Raw genomic sequence first — 14,914 nt, 5'->3', positions numbered from 1 at the left:
ATTCAGCTCATGCCACATGCATGTTTCAGGTCCATTTGAGAATGTCGGTAAAATGAAGGCGACTGATCTTTATACATACATTCAAAAGAACATATCAAAGAATAGGAGTGTTATCTTTGTTAGCTAATCGAGCAGCACACACCACAGCCAATGGAATGCATGGTGGAAAAGTTCATGAGTGCAGTTCTGTGGCAGGTGTTCTCAAAATAGTATGACATATTACAGAAAAAAAATAAAAATGATAATAATCCACCATTTGTTTAGATGACAAGGACGTAAATTATGTGAAATTTGAAGTGGAAATTAGCCTAATAACAGACGAGGTGGAGTTTGGATATTTGAACCTGGTAGTTTGGATTGTCAAAGAAGCCACAGACAAACTGTTGCTTTTACATGATAAATCTATTACCCGCTGTCAAAGAACTGTTTCTAATTGTTTTCATGATAAACATATATAGATAGCACCCTGGGTGAAATGTACTAATAACCTTGATTCGACCAGTATAATAACCTGAAAGAAAAAGCGGTAATTACAGTAATGACAAGCAGTATTAAACCCTTTTACTCATGAACCAAAAAACAAACAAACAAACAAACAAAAAAAAACAATTAGTATGGGTTCATTAATTGACACTAACTAATAAATATCTTGTGTGGTGATCTGGCTGATGCTAACAAAACACTACTCCTTAGCAGCTTGACTTTTATAGTATTCTAACCTTGTTTTAAAACACTGTGCACGTTTTTATTTTTTGACTAATACTCAGACACCCAGACAGATAGAAACGGATGGCTTTACAGGTTTTGCTGATGAAAGGATTTGAAGGGAGTCGTAAAGGTAGTGCGCTTCCTCCAACTAGGAACAGTAGAATTACTACAGCATAATGAAAAGCACTCAAATCTACACTTCTGCTAACAAGCAGACTAAGACTAGTTTTTAGTCTGTTTTTTTCTTTTTGACTGCCGTCCGTTCCTGGGACAGTATTTAAAGATTTTTTTAGTGGCTCGTTAGCCACAACATGACAACATGAGACAAAACACGGCAAGAGACGGTACACTTCTTCATGAATGGGCTTGCAAGTGCGCTACAAATAACAACGACAACTCTGCACTACTAGACTTAGACGGATGGATGTCTGCGCTAGCTGCCTCTCTCAACAGTCGGATCGTCATCATGATATTAGGAATAGAAGGAAAAATCCTTCAATTCTCAGACTTCCTTCTCACTGATATGATATTAGGATGATGCTTGCGTACTGATACACGTGTTAGGACAAGCACTGAGACATGCGCTTTGAGCTTTTGAGGACAGAGAGAGACGTTTACTGCATGTTTCTGCATCTGTATTGTGCTTACTCGGGTTTTAAACCCAAACTTGACCGAAGGGTAAAATGAAGCCGGATTGTAAATGTTCTTGTCTGCTGGTCCGTTATAAGCCACAGAGGCCCTCGTAGAGAGCATATGAAAACACAAGGACACGAACTGAGACGTGAGGATGCTTCGTGCCATGTTGTGAGGGAGGACGCTGCTGGCGTGGAGATGAAGCTAGAAGTCGAAGTCAAACACTATACGGTCCTCGAAGATGGCGATGAGCAGCATGATGGCGAAACCTGTGAGCATGCCTACGTTCTGCAAGACAAAGTGTCCCATCTGGCAGCGCTTGTGATCTTCGCTATCGCCGTGCAGCATCTCGGGCATCTGGAGAACAGAACCAAATTCACTTTAGATATTGTTGATTTTAGATTGAACAAAAATTCAGGCACATTTGGCATCTAGAAGACAACTTAACTGTTTAAATGCATTTTTTGTTGTTCCAATGTATTACTAAAAATATAAATAAATTATTGTCTAAAAAAATAATCCCCATCTGCATAGTTTTAAAAACAAAACATGTCTGCGCTTTAGACATCAACAGGAATTGCAGTTTTAAATGTCGTTTTTTTTCTTCTGTAATGCCTGAGGAGTGTATAAATACTCACCATGTCCACCAAGGCCACATAAAGGAACATGCCGGCAGTGATGGCAAAAATCCAGCTTGTGACGTTGTGTGTGTACTGACCCACAGCTGTGCCGATCACCATGCCAAAGTAGGCCATGAGAGCTGACAGCAGGTTGTACACAATAGCCTGCTTTACTGTCATACCGGCCTTCAGCAGCACCGCAAAGTCACCTAGAGGCAAGAAAAGGCACGGTGTCAGAGATATTCATCACACCACCACAACTTAGTGAGTGTGTACACACTTCCACTGCACTCATCATAAGGACACAAATGCTAAAAATGAACACAGCCAACTGGCACTCGGTTTCAATCCCTGAGCAAGATGAAGTTTAAAAAAAAAAAAAAAAAAGCCAAAAAGAGTCGATTATTGGCCTAGATTCATGTTACGCCATGTGTCCTGTCCTCCTTCCCTGCTAATTACTGTCTAAAATGCATTAATGTGTCTCTCATGCATCAATCCATCTCAGGAAAAGCGGCGGAGATGTGACAGCCTCAACTGTGTGGAGCTTGTGTGCTAGCTCTTGCCTTCCCTCGTGTCGACAGGCACAATTAAAACAGTCGGCAAAGGAAATTAGCTGTGCCTCGAGGTGCAAAAGAGCACTCATTACCACAGTGTCGTGCTTCGTAAAAGAGGTGCTGGCAGACCAGTCATTCCCTTAGGATGGCACAAATATAAACACAACAATACAAGCTAGTCAAAGTCATTCAACAAAAAAAATTCCAGACATACAGAAACAGGTATACGGTTGTGGTCAGAAGTTTACATGCACTTATCATGAACGTGGCACGGCAATGTTTTTTTTTTGAGCTGGTCTCTTTTTACAGGTAGAGGAACTTGTTGGATTTTTGACCTCTCCTCTTGTCAAAATTAGTTGAGCTCAATAAAATGTGTTGGTTTCCTGATGCAGACCTGACTGTTCATCAATAGGGTTAAGTCACCAAAGGCTTAATTTTAGCCTGGTTTATTCATTCTACAACTAGTTTTGTCTGTTTTTTTTTTTTTTTTAGGTCTGTTTGTGGTCATTTTCCTGCTGGAGCACTCAATCTTGTCCAAGTTTCAACTGCGAAGCTGATTATCTGAGATTGGGAATCCTGAAGTAGTCCTCCTTTTTCATTATACTTACCACTGTATATTCAGTACACCAGCTCCACTGGCGGACGATGTCTGAAGGCCGAGTAATGTCACATACTTTTTTTGTAGGCCGACTCTAGACAGAGAACCTGGTGCTGTTTAGAAATAAACATTTCTGACTACCATACTTCTTCTCCGATCTGTACTGAGCTCCTTGGACTTTCCAATTGAATGGTTTGTTGGTCAACCTGATCAGTGCTGTCAAACAAATCTCTTCTGTTGGCACAGGGAAGCTACCAGCTGTAGACCATCATCATAGATATCAGGAAGTTAAAAGACTTTAGGCGTGGCAAGTTAAAAGGCATTTTGTGACTTTAAGCACAATTAAAAAAATAATCTAAGCAGGTAAGTGTATAGTTTAGATCGAAAAACCCAAATAAATGAAAACATGGTCTCTTCAGGTTTTCTTCCATTAAAGATATACACTATGTTATGCAAGTATACTTCTCAAGAGGAATATCAGGAGTAAATACTGTCATAATTTTCATGCTCTTGAGTGACTGTAACTGTAAAATACAAATGAGCTTCTATTTATTCCCCCAAAAATAGACTCATATTCTGAGTTTCATTCATATAACTCAAACACTACAGAATATTTGAGTTTCTTGTTTTTGTTGTTGTCTCAGCCTTGATCGATCTATGGCATTGCCATTTCGGTTTCTGTTTGTTTTGCTTCCATTTAAACATGAAAGGAGGCACATGCACACGGAGAGATAGATGGGACTTCTCTTTTTCCCTAGCTGATGTCTCGGACGAAGTGATCAATCGATATTGGATGCAAGAAGCATCACTGGAAATGAAAAGCCATTACTCACACAAGCAGGAGAAATTTTACAGCATGGTATTGTTGCAGGAAAGCAATAGGAGTGATTCATAGTGACTGGCAGCATCCTTAAGGACAGCTTAACCTTCCTTTTACTAAATACAGCAGGGTCGGGATGTCTGAAGCCACTACCAGCAACTACTTTCTCGAATATATCTCTCTGTAAACATTACTCATGATTTTAACTACTGTGTACAGTATATCTGGGCATTTTTTAGCATGTGGGTTGTACCTGGCCATTACCCAGACATGTGGCTCTCAGACAAACCACAGAGTTAGAAGCACGCAGTTGTACAAATGTCTAGTGCGCTGTAACACCAGTGTTTCCCTCCACTGGACCCGAGAGGTCCAAACCTGTTCCAGTGTGACGATGCCCCTTGTGCACTAAGCAAGGTCTATGAAGATAAGGTTTGCCAAAGGTGCCCTTAGGAGCCTTTTTCAGAAGAGTGGAGTTTAAGTGTAACGTTGATACACCGTGTGGAATGGGACATTCACGGAACATGAGCGCTACGGTCAAATGTTCACATACTTTTAAACACAGTGTCAGATCAAATCCCCTATTTTAAAAGAATATTATTAATTAGAAATATATTTATTTTAAAGATATTTTTGAAAAATAAAATAATAAAAATACCACTTTTTCAGTAAAAAAAATCTAAATCCAATCCAAAATTTTACACCCAAAAAAAAAAAAAAAAAGCCACTATTGCAATAAGCATCGAATAATACACCATGACAAAGTAAACCTGTAACAAGGCAAAATAATAAACCTGCCATGAATGCAAGCTGTTTCCTAGACTACATTTTATTTAAGACATGGTTTATGACGACCACAAGCAGAACCGTGTGATGATTTTGAAGAGAACCTCCACGCTGCTTTACAACAAAAAATATCTGTCCCAGAGTACTTAACACAAATTTGAGGGCCTTTAGAAGACACTTACCTCCTCAACAAGCAGGTGAATTATGAAATATTTACTCTACTAACAATCCCTTGAGCTTGTGTTTCCCGTTCTTGCTCTACTAGCCTTCCCCGCAGGCTTTTCTGAACTGATGGTTCTTCTAGTCCTTGACCTAGTGAAGTAGGATGATTTTTTTTTTTTTCTCGATAAAGACTACAAAGCACTTAAAAAAAAAAAAAAGTCTCCTTGGATAAGGGCGTCTGCTAAACTCTGTAAATGTCAGTGTAAATGCTAACTCGAAGTCGAACACTTACCTAAGCTTAAATGACTAATAAAGCATGCTTTTTCTTTTACTTAAAATTATGACAAAGATGCGCAACACTTCTTCTCAGATGTCTGTTCAAGCCCACTAACGGTAATACATTGTACGTTTGAACAACTGACAGCTGGTTTTGATAAACAACCTACCCAGTTCATGAGGTAATTCATGGCAGAAGACAGCGACAGATGTACTGATGCCCCCCGTAATGTTGGCACTAAACGCAGCACCTGTAACACAGAATACAGATCTTAAATAAATCAGATAAATCGTAAATTTTTAGTTAATTCATTCGACCGCTTATCCTGTACATTTTCCTGTTTCATGAAAAGACTGGAGCTTATTCTGGGAGTGTTTGGGCATGAGGTAGGGTACCAATCACACACGTTCATTTACACACTTCGGGCGATTTGGTAACGCAGAATTATCATATTCCGCATGTCTATGGACTGTTGGAGAAAACCAGATTAACCAGTGGAAACCACAGCTAGCCATTTCCTTGTTCTACACATTTTTAGGACTATTTTGGAATTATTAAGGACTATTGGCCAGTGTCGGCTGTGCACCTCTTTGGTATTAGCTATTTTGGCCTATTACTAATGATACTACGCCTAGGTCAGTTTACATACTCACCATGAACATGAAAGTCATGGCAATATTGGGATTTTCAATGATTTTTTTGAACCGGTCTGTGTATGACAAACATCTTTTACTTCAAATTCTTGCGATTTTCTTTTGTTAAAGATGTTTGTCATACACAGACCGGTCTACAACTTGATTATTAAAGCTTTTACTTCAAATTCTTGCGATTTTCTTTTGTTAAAGCTTTAATAATCAAGTTGTAGTCAATTATCATCACTTACTGTATAGAATGTTATACCTTGTTTTAAGGGAACGGTCCATCAATAAAAGGTGCTGAATATTGGTTTTGATCAATTTTCGATTAAGTTAAGCCTTTATTTGTCAAGTTTACATTTTTGCACAGTGAAATGCTTTCTTTGCATATCCCAGTATAACCAGGGTCAGCCATGATACAGCACCCCTGGAGCAGATGGGGTGGAGCTGGGTCTCGAACCACTGACCTTTGGATTAGTAACTCAGTGCCTTAGCACTCTTAACTCACTGCCTTATCCCTGCCCCTAATTTTATATTTTCTTGTTTAAAAGAATCTCAATATTGCCATGATATCCATGTTTACAATGCAACTGTATTATACAAGGGCATAAACTAAAACCTACTATTCATGTTACAGCCAAAGTTACTGTCCAATCTGTTGCTGATAAATGAAAATAATGCACAATTTCTGACCAATCAGATTTGAGCTTTATACCTTGCTGAGGTACAAGATGGTTTAATATCAACAGAGTTATTTATTAGGTCACAATAAACCTTGATATGAGATAATTAGATTACAAGTTAAAAGAACAATTAATTAACTCAATTTTAATTTATTTTTTATTTGTATAGCGCTTTTAACAATTGACATTGTCCCAAAGCAGCTTTACACAATTAAAATAATTATTTAAGTTTGTATGGAATTTGAATGTGTATGAATCAAAATGAGCAGGTCCCTGGTGAGCAAGCCGAGGGCAACAGTGGAAAGAAAAACTCCCTGAAATGGTAGTAGGAAGAAACCTTGAGAGGAACCAGACTCAACAGGGAACCCATCCTCATCTGGGTGAAAGAGAGCAGGAATTGATCTGCATTTATACTGTGTGTTAGTTGGCAGGTAGTTCGGCAATTAACTCTAAGTGTTGATTAAATAACCTGTAATACACTTCTACTTTGCTGACTGTTTCTTACTGTATATATATTGTTCCCACAGATATTTTTATTTGTCATATATTCACCTCTACTTTCCAGCATTCTTTATCACGGCTATATATTAATATGCCAGATTTCACACAGGCATTTGTGCTGATTACTGTTTTTGTCATTGTTTCCAGTCTAAACATACAGTAAACGTCTTGACATTTCAACAAGCCTTACCTATAGCTAACCCATCACTGAAGTTGTGCATGCCGTCTCCCATGATGACCATCCAGGCGATGCTAGCGATGCCAGCATCTTTCATTTCCTTCTCCGAGTGGCAGTGGCCCTGATGTGAGTGGCCGTGACCGTGGCCGTGCTTCTTTGTTTTGACCATCTTGCTGGTTTCCTCTGCGGCTGCAGGCTGCTCCGTGTCCGTGATGGCCAGAGGAGTCTTGCTGGGAGAATCTGGAGGCTGCGGTTCCATCATCGGCGTGTCGCTCTGGGAAGCTGATTGCGAAAAAGCAGATTTTTGAATCAGTTAGAAAAAAAAAAAAGGCTTTCTCAAAGGATGTCTGCAAAATGCAATAGATCTAAAATCACATTTGAAGTCTTCTAGTTTTTAAGTGTCCTGGTAAGGGACTTACCGTCATCTAAACGTTTTAAATGCATCCACTCCGCATCTGAACGCCTGTTTAGTTGGTGGTCTGACAGCTTTTTCCCGATCTTCCCATCCTCACCTCTCTTTTTCCTCCGACAAAAGCCGCCCTGCGCAAGCAAAACCATATGAATACTTCAGGAAAACAACAACAATCACCCATTTTTGTACATTTCGTCCTTTCTTTTTTAGAATACCTGGGTGATATGTGTGTTTTTGATGCTTTCTTCTAATTCTGGATATTTCAACCAGCAGTAAATCAATCAGTCTACAAACGGCTGAATGCTTCTTTGTGTTAAATAGTGATATTGGATTAACTAAACTGGAAATAATACAGTGAAGTGAGCAATACTAACATTTTAGTAAAATCAATGCAAGACCTTAGTTAAGGAAACCTATTTCTGCTTTGTGGCAAAATGCCCACTGTAGCAGTAAATCTCATTATATAAAGGGTTTTAGAACCAATCAAACCAGGACTTGTGATGAACTTCCTTGTAAATGAAGTCGTTCCTGTGAATATTTAGCAAAAAGGGGAACACCTGATCGTCAATAATCGAGGGATAGCCGACTTGCAGAAGAGATGCATTTCTGCATCTGTATAAACTGTACACACAATCAATCATTCACCAATACCACTTGCACATTACAGGACCTCGGCTGCGATTTATTGCCATATCCCCCGTACAGCCATTTCCTCGTTTGACCAGAGTTTCAGACTTGAAGCAGGCAGTCCGATCATGGCCGTTCCGAGAAAACTTTCTACCTTGATGGTGTCCAAGCACGGGAAAAAAGCTGGGATAAGTGCATTAGTGTATCAGGGGTTTGTATAGAGTAATAAAGTGAGTTTTTACTCTCATAACTGTGTCCTGGTATTCTGCACAATCAAAAGTCCTGGTTTGAATCGAACACCCCTTCCATTTTGTCAATATTTATGTTTATTTCATCATATAACCAGTTAGGCTGAATACATTACAGTGTTCATCCTAAAGCCAACAATTATACTGGATCCTTTGTTCTTACACTCACACACACACACACACACACACACACACACACACACACTACTTGTACTAGGCCGTGTTTGTGCCTGACATAATCTGTCCTTTTTATGCCTCTACCCCACACTATACACTCTCTCTCTTTCTCAGTCCTTCACTGATGAGTTATTGTCTTGATTCTGGATTTGAATAGCCTCGACCCAGCCCTACACAGCAGCCCCTGTGCTGTCTGAAATAGCCTCGTACCCCATGGTCTTTGTAATGTTTGATCATCCTGATGCAGTGCTCGATGATGAACAGGAGGTAGATTCCTGCCAGCGCAGTCAGACCCTTCCACACGCCGTCGAACTTTGTGAGCAGATCCATGTCGTCAGCCTCGTGCCCGTGCTCGCCGTGACTGTGGTCATGGCTTCCTTGAGACTAAAAACGGAAAAATACACAAACTCAAAGCACTGTGACAGAAGACGTGACCCCCGAGCTTTAGGGCTATGCCCGACATCGCAGAACGTAGCGCGATCAGTGGTCATTAAACACATGTCACTCAGCCTCTTTAGGCAGAAAGATCATTCGGTCTTACGTGAGGCAGCAGATGGAGGAGGGCATCGCCACTCAGCGTGCCCACTGCCAGCGCTACCAAGAAGGTGAGCAGGAACTTGAAGCAGGACTGATTGAGGATGGGCACCAGCACGACGCCCAGCAGGGACAGCAGGCTGATCACGGTGATGGACACGAAGCCCCACACCCAGATCCATGCTGCAATAACAAGAGCAAGTGTACTCAGTACTGCTGAAATGTAAATAACATTAACTGAATGGCAGGTCATTACTCTACAAGGATAACAGACACATTTTTAAACACTTTAAGGATATATGAAAAAAAAAAAAAGTTAGTAGTGGTTAATCAAGGTGTGGTAGATCCTGGGGGCGGAGTTTCATGAACATCAATGCAAAGCCCAACTTACATTAGAGACGTGATCTTGTAGCATATATACACTTATGTTACCTCACATATGCACATTTCACCTGACCGAGTGTGTGAATAAAAATAATAATAATGCGTTCTGATCATAATGTCAGGTCGCAGTTATTTACTCTGTTTGAACAGAACACGCCAGTGTGGTTTGTTTGTGCAGGCGAGCACACAGAGCACACGGCATTCGCACTCCATAACAACTCGTATGAGCATATGAGCGAGGTGTTCCCCATCCGCTCTCATGTGAACTACGGTGCAGTTTAATTACAGAGAGACAAACAACCCAACTAAGCCTTGAGGAGCAAAACATTAACCAAAGACCAGAGCTGTAGCGCTGCCACAAGTGCCATGTGTGTTCTGGGTAACTGGACCGATTAGCAAGAAAAAAAAAAGATAAACAGAGTTGGATCTGATACACAAACTGAGTATGAAACCTTTTTTTTTTTTTTTTAGATTTCACTATATTTCTAATCAATAAAGACAAAAAATAAATTGAAAAATACAGTGGACCTTTAGTCTGCGAGTGTTTTGCAAGACGAGCAACGTTTTAAAATAAATTTTGACTTGGTCTTGATATACGAGTAGTATGCATACACTTTGTTTGTCAAGCGTCACATGATCACAACCGAGACACAATAGTTATTCTCTCTCCCACTCTACTGGATTATGGGTAATTGTCTTTCATGCTCGGTCTCAGTGCGTGTGTGTCATTTGTAAAGTCAACATCTGATGTACAGATTACTATAACAATGTGACCGTGTGTGTGTACTTGTTAAAGAAGTTTCCCTGCAGAGCACTGTTTCCGTTAGTGTGTGTGTGTGTCTGTGAAAGTCGTCCCACAACCTTTTGTCTTTACATTTACACGCAGGCGCCAACAAAACACACACCCCGATGCGCATTTTATATAAATATTTTTGGGTTCTGGAACAAATCGTCGGAGTTTCCATTATTTCCTACAGGGAAATGTGCTTTGATATACAAGTACGCTCAGAGAACAAATTATGCAAATCAGCCATGCCTGTAAATGGTAAAGGAAAAAATTCTCCCACAGATGACTTACCATTTTACACAGGACACCAAGGTCCAGAGATAATATTAGTCCTGTGCGAATGTTATTATTTTTAATGAGATTTTTTTCAATGTTTCTGTTCACTGTGTGCCTTTTTTCCATCTTCCTCGAAGAATGGAGACTGCGTTGGAGTGCTTTGTTATTATTTTGGGTGCTTTGTTCATTCCTTAATCACAGAAGGTCCCCAGATAACACTAATCCCATGAGCATAGGGCTTGTGTGTGAAACCAAACCAAATTAAACTCCTGACTTTTCTCCAATCCAGACTTTTGAAACTACTGAAAGCACTCCAAGTGTAGACTAAGGTAGACAATCAGGATATGGTTTTAAGTTTACAATGGAAGCCCTGATTAATATGCTGAAATGCTAATCGACTGTACCGAGCGAAATTAACTTCATTAGGCAATCACTTAATTGTATTTTAATGAGAGTTATTTAAAAGTTTTAAAGGTCATACACAGAGGGGACGGAGTGATACTGTTTGGAACAACTGCAGATCCTGTTCCTAGCGCAAGGTCATTATTAATTCATTTATTAGACTGAAATGCCTAGCTTCTTAACTCCAACACAATACGCAGAGTTCTGCTTTTTGAATAAGTATTAAGTTCAGGGGGAAAAAAAGGTGTTAATAGACCTCATAATACTGACAACAATACTGATTAGAGTTTGCGACTCCACAATTTGAAAATTTTAATTAATATGTACCATCGGGAAAAAAAGAGAAAAGAATTATGCCTTTTTTTGCTAAAACTTTATTACTCTGAAGGGAACAGCAGAAAATTATGAACTATAAACTTGTAAAGGATTGACACTCGCTTAGGAGAGCTGCACACTATCTCTGGAGGAAAAAGCAATCACGCACTGACACACAGCACTAATTATACAGGCCTAATAAATAGCACCCTCAAGCTTGTGCCCCGTAAAACACACACAGCGACACACTTCTCCCAACTTCTAATGACTAGAACAAATAATTAAACATATCAATTAATTTATCACTGGTCAGTGTGTGAATCAGTGGTCTATCTATGTCTTTACAATGGATTATGAATTAATATTTTGACAGAAAAGTTGAGTACAAAAAAAAAAGAAAAGAAAAAAAAAGCTGGGTCTACAGCAGTGCTGAGCAATCTTTTGGATTACCCTTAATTAGTTTAAAAACAATTTTGTAACGTTTGTTTTTGATAATCGAATTATGATACTGCATGGTCATATGTTAATATGTCACATGTTTACGTGTTAATTTAATTGCACACTCTTATAGGCGTTTTTTTTATTTTTTATTATTTATTTTATAAAATTTTATTTAAAATGTACAGCGGCATCTGTTACATTTTGGAATTACCAAAAAATTGCGTTACCGTGAAGCGGTGGAAAGAAGATGCGAGATTGCGTTTATTGTGCAGATTGGAGCATAAGTGCTTATTTAAAAAAAAATATACAATGCCATCTGATTATTTTTCAGAGTCGTATATATATATATATATATATTTTTTTTTTTTGTGACTTAAGAGTATTTTCTATTTAAATTTCTAATTAGCGCATGACAGATCAGACAAACAGGCAGATAAAAGCTCCAAAAAACATCTTGATGTTTTATATTACTCATCATACATTAACACTAACTATTTATTGGCAAATATCTTCAATGTATAGACACGGCAACTTTAAATAATAATTCAGTCAGTGTCAAAACAATACAAAACACACACACAAAAAAAGCACAATACGTTTAAGTTTTAACAAATATACATGTTGAAATTCATTCATAAGTGTTTTCTATAACGCTTATCCTGTACGATGTCCCGGGGAAGCCTGGAGTCGATCCTAGTTCATCCTGTACAGGGTGCCGATCCATCACAGGGCACATACTACACTTACACGCTAATTCACTATGATAACACACTATGAGGAATTTTTGGGAACGGCAATTAGTCTAATCTGCATGTCTGTGGACTGTGGGAGGAAACTGGAATACGCGGAGGAAACATGTAAACTCCACACAGAGACCAGAGGTGGAAATCGGACCCTTCACCCTGGAGGTACGAGACAACAATGCTTACTTCTACGCCACCGTCATCCAATGTAAAGCTTTTAGACAGTTTCGATTCCCAGGTGATGCCGTAACCCCTTGCAGCCGGAGGTCTAGAGAGAGCAGATTGGCCGAGCTCTCCCAAAAGGGAGGGATGAGAGGGTCTTGGTGCTCCCACATTAATCACGGCTCTACAGCCAATCGCGTCTGTGAGCTCACACGAGCGGGAAGCGCTGTCCTCCGAGTGCGTTATGCCGCCCCCCAACAGTGCGTGAGTGAGCAGTTCGAAAAGATGCGTCACGTGGTTTCGGAGGAAACATGTGATAGTCTTCAGCCCTCCCGACTGAGTGGTAGTAGTAGCCTCAATGTGGGAGCCCCTAGTGACGGGGAGGAATGGGACACGGCTAAATTCGGGAGAAAATCGAGAGAAAACTCCAATAAATAAAAAAAAAAAATGAAGGATCTTCACAACAGGCATTGAGCTCAGGTTTCAGCTTTTTTTTTTTTTTTTGGATTATCTGCGTCTGCATCTCAACACCACAACCTTATCTCCAGCAACTTCAGTATTAATAACTTTTTGTGCAGATGTAAGTCTCCAGTGTACGCACCCACACAGGCGGAGTGAGGCATATGATCGCTTTCCTCAGGGAACACACCGCCAACGACAAAGGCATCATTCACGCTGAACCCTCACACATCATATCAAATCAGATTAACACAATCATTTAGACATTTTGTTTCGTTTTGCCAGGATTAAAATAATGTGACTATTAATTCAGCAAGCAGAAATATCCCCGATACCCGTACACACTACACTGGGGCTTGTGTAGTCATCTTTAATATCATATGTTTGTCTGGATTATTCTATTTGTAGTAAACACATGAAAAGCTTGGCATGTTTCCTCCAGAGGGTTATTTCTGTAACGTCGATCTCCATCTGTGTGGCGATTGTTGTGAGTCAAATGATTTTACTACTTTATTACAGCGAGCTATAAACCTTTGATAAAATGTAAAGGATGATAAAGAAACCAGACTAAACAAACCAGGAGATGCCATTGATTAGAACAAAAAAACACACACTCAGCTTTCGTATATTTAACCTGTTCATGCTGAATGACATATTAGTACATATAGCCCCTGCTGATATATTTAAAAATCAGACATTATGCTGTTTAGATGTCATTTAAACACCATATTACAGTACATGACCTAAGATAACCTTATTGAGTAAATGAACGAAATACTGTACACATAAGATAATGTGTTCCAGTATCTAGGGATAATAATACACAGGATAAACCAGGCAGAATGTCATTTTAAGGGCATTGTTCCATTTAATAGCACTAATGTTTAATGTCTAATTTACTAAAGGAAATATTTAAACCTATTAAATGTATCTAATGTGTACTGAAATGCTGTGTATTTCACCAACCTCCCATAATCTTTAAACTAGCGGGAGAGAGCGATGATCTCATAAACCGAGAAAGATGAGAGCAATTTGCATTTTTTGCAGAAGCTCTGGTACAGTTTTATTGATTTCATCAATTTTATCGAATAAGGTTGTGTTTACATTACAGTCCGCAGTGTTTAATTCTGATTTTTCATGACGGTTCACATTTGTAGTTGTAACATCGGTCCACATCGATAGGTCATTGGTCACTCACTGGGTGGTGAGTTTGTATGAAGGCTCATTTATGTCAAATAATGGATCCGATTTTAGCAAAAAGTCACATGAACGTTGAAGTCACATGACCATGTATCCATTTAAAAATAGAAAATATAAAAGTGACTCAGATCCGGTCTGAAAAACATCAGATTTGTGCGATCGAAAAAAAAAAAAAAAACGAAAAAAAAAAAAAAATATATATATATATATATATATATATATATAAATATCAAAGTTTACCTATATAATTAAAAATAAGTGTGAATTGATCCTGAATTGAATTCAATCAATTGAATTGATCAACAAAAGACAAAATAAAAATCAGTCAAATCGAGTTAATACTATATAGGATGCAGAAAATACTCTCTTGTTAGATGAGGTCTGGGCGTGCTTTTAATTTTTTATGCTTTTCAGTGAACTTTTAAGTAGTAAAATGTTTATTCTTTTTGTGCCATGGAAAATCCCCTTACTTGTGATATTTAGATATTCTCAACAGAATCAAACTTTCTATATATATTATGCAATTTTAATGTTTTTACATGTTTAAACTCAAAGAATCTGGATAGGCGCATAAATAATTTATACATGAAAGCCT

General features: G+C 38.8%; 1 protein-coding gene across 4 annotated transcripts in view; it reads right to left on the bottom strand.

Moving 5' to 3' along the window:
• Positions 1-963: 963 nt before the first annotated feature.
• slc39a10 (solute carrier family 39 member 10) overlaps positions 964-14,914 on the bottom strand; it is a 30,645-nt gene continuing 16,694 nt past the window's right edge. For all 4 annotated transcript variants that reach the window (XM_053496724.1, XM_053496726.1, XM_053496725.1 and 1 more), the window contains 7 exons: positions 9,158-9,333; positions 8,827-9,000; positions 7,572-7,692; positions 7,165-7,434; positions 5,325-5,405; positions 1,980-2,170; positions 964-1,698 (listed from right to left, as the gene is read on the bottom strand). In XM_053496724.1, the coding sequence (XP_053352699.1) occupies positions 1,546-1,698; positions 1,980-2,170; positions 5,325-5,405; positions 7,165-7,434; positions 7,572-7,692; positions 8,827-9,000; positions 9,158-9,333 (1,166 nt within the window). In that variant the 3' untranslated portion in view covers positions 964-1,545. The remainder of the gene's footprint in view (positions 1,699-1,979; positions 2,171-5,324; positions 5,406-7,164; positions 7,435-7,571; positions 7,693-8,826; positions 9,001-9,157; positions 9,334-14,914) is intronic.

Source organism: Clarias gariepinus, chromosome 5 (genome assembly GCF_024256425.1).
Source record: "Clarias gariepinus isolate MV-2021 ecotype Netherlands chromosome 5, CGAR_prim_01v2, whole genome shotgun sequence".
Lineage (NCBI taxonomy): Eukaryota > Metazoa > Chordata > Actinopteri > Siluriformes > Clariidae > Clarias > Clarias gariepinus.
The sequence above is the reverse complement of the archived record's forward strand: the minus strand, read 5'-3'. Positions and strand labels throughout refer to the sequence as shown.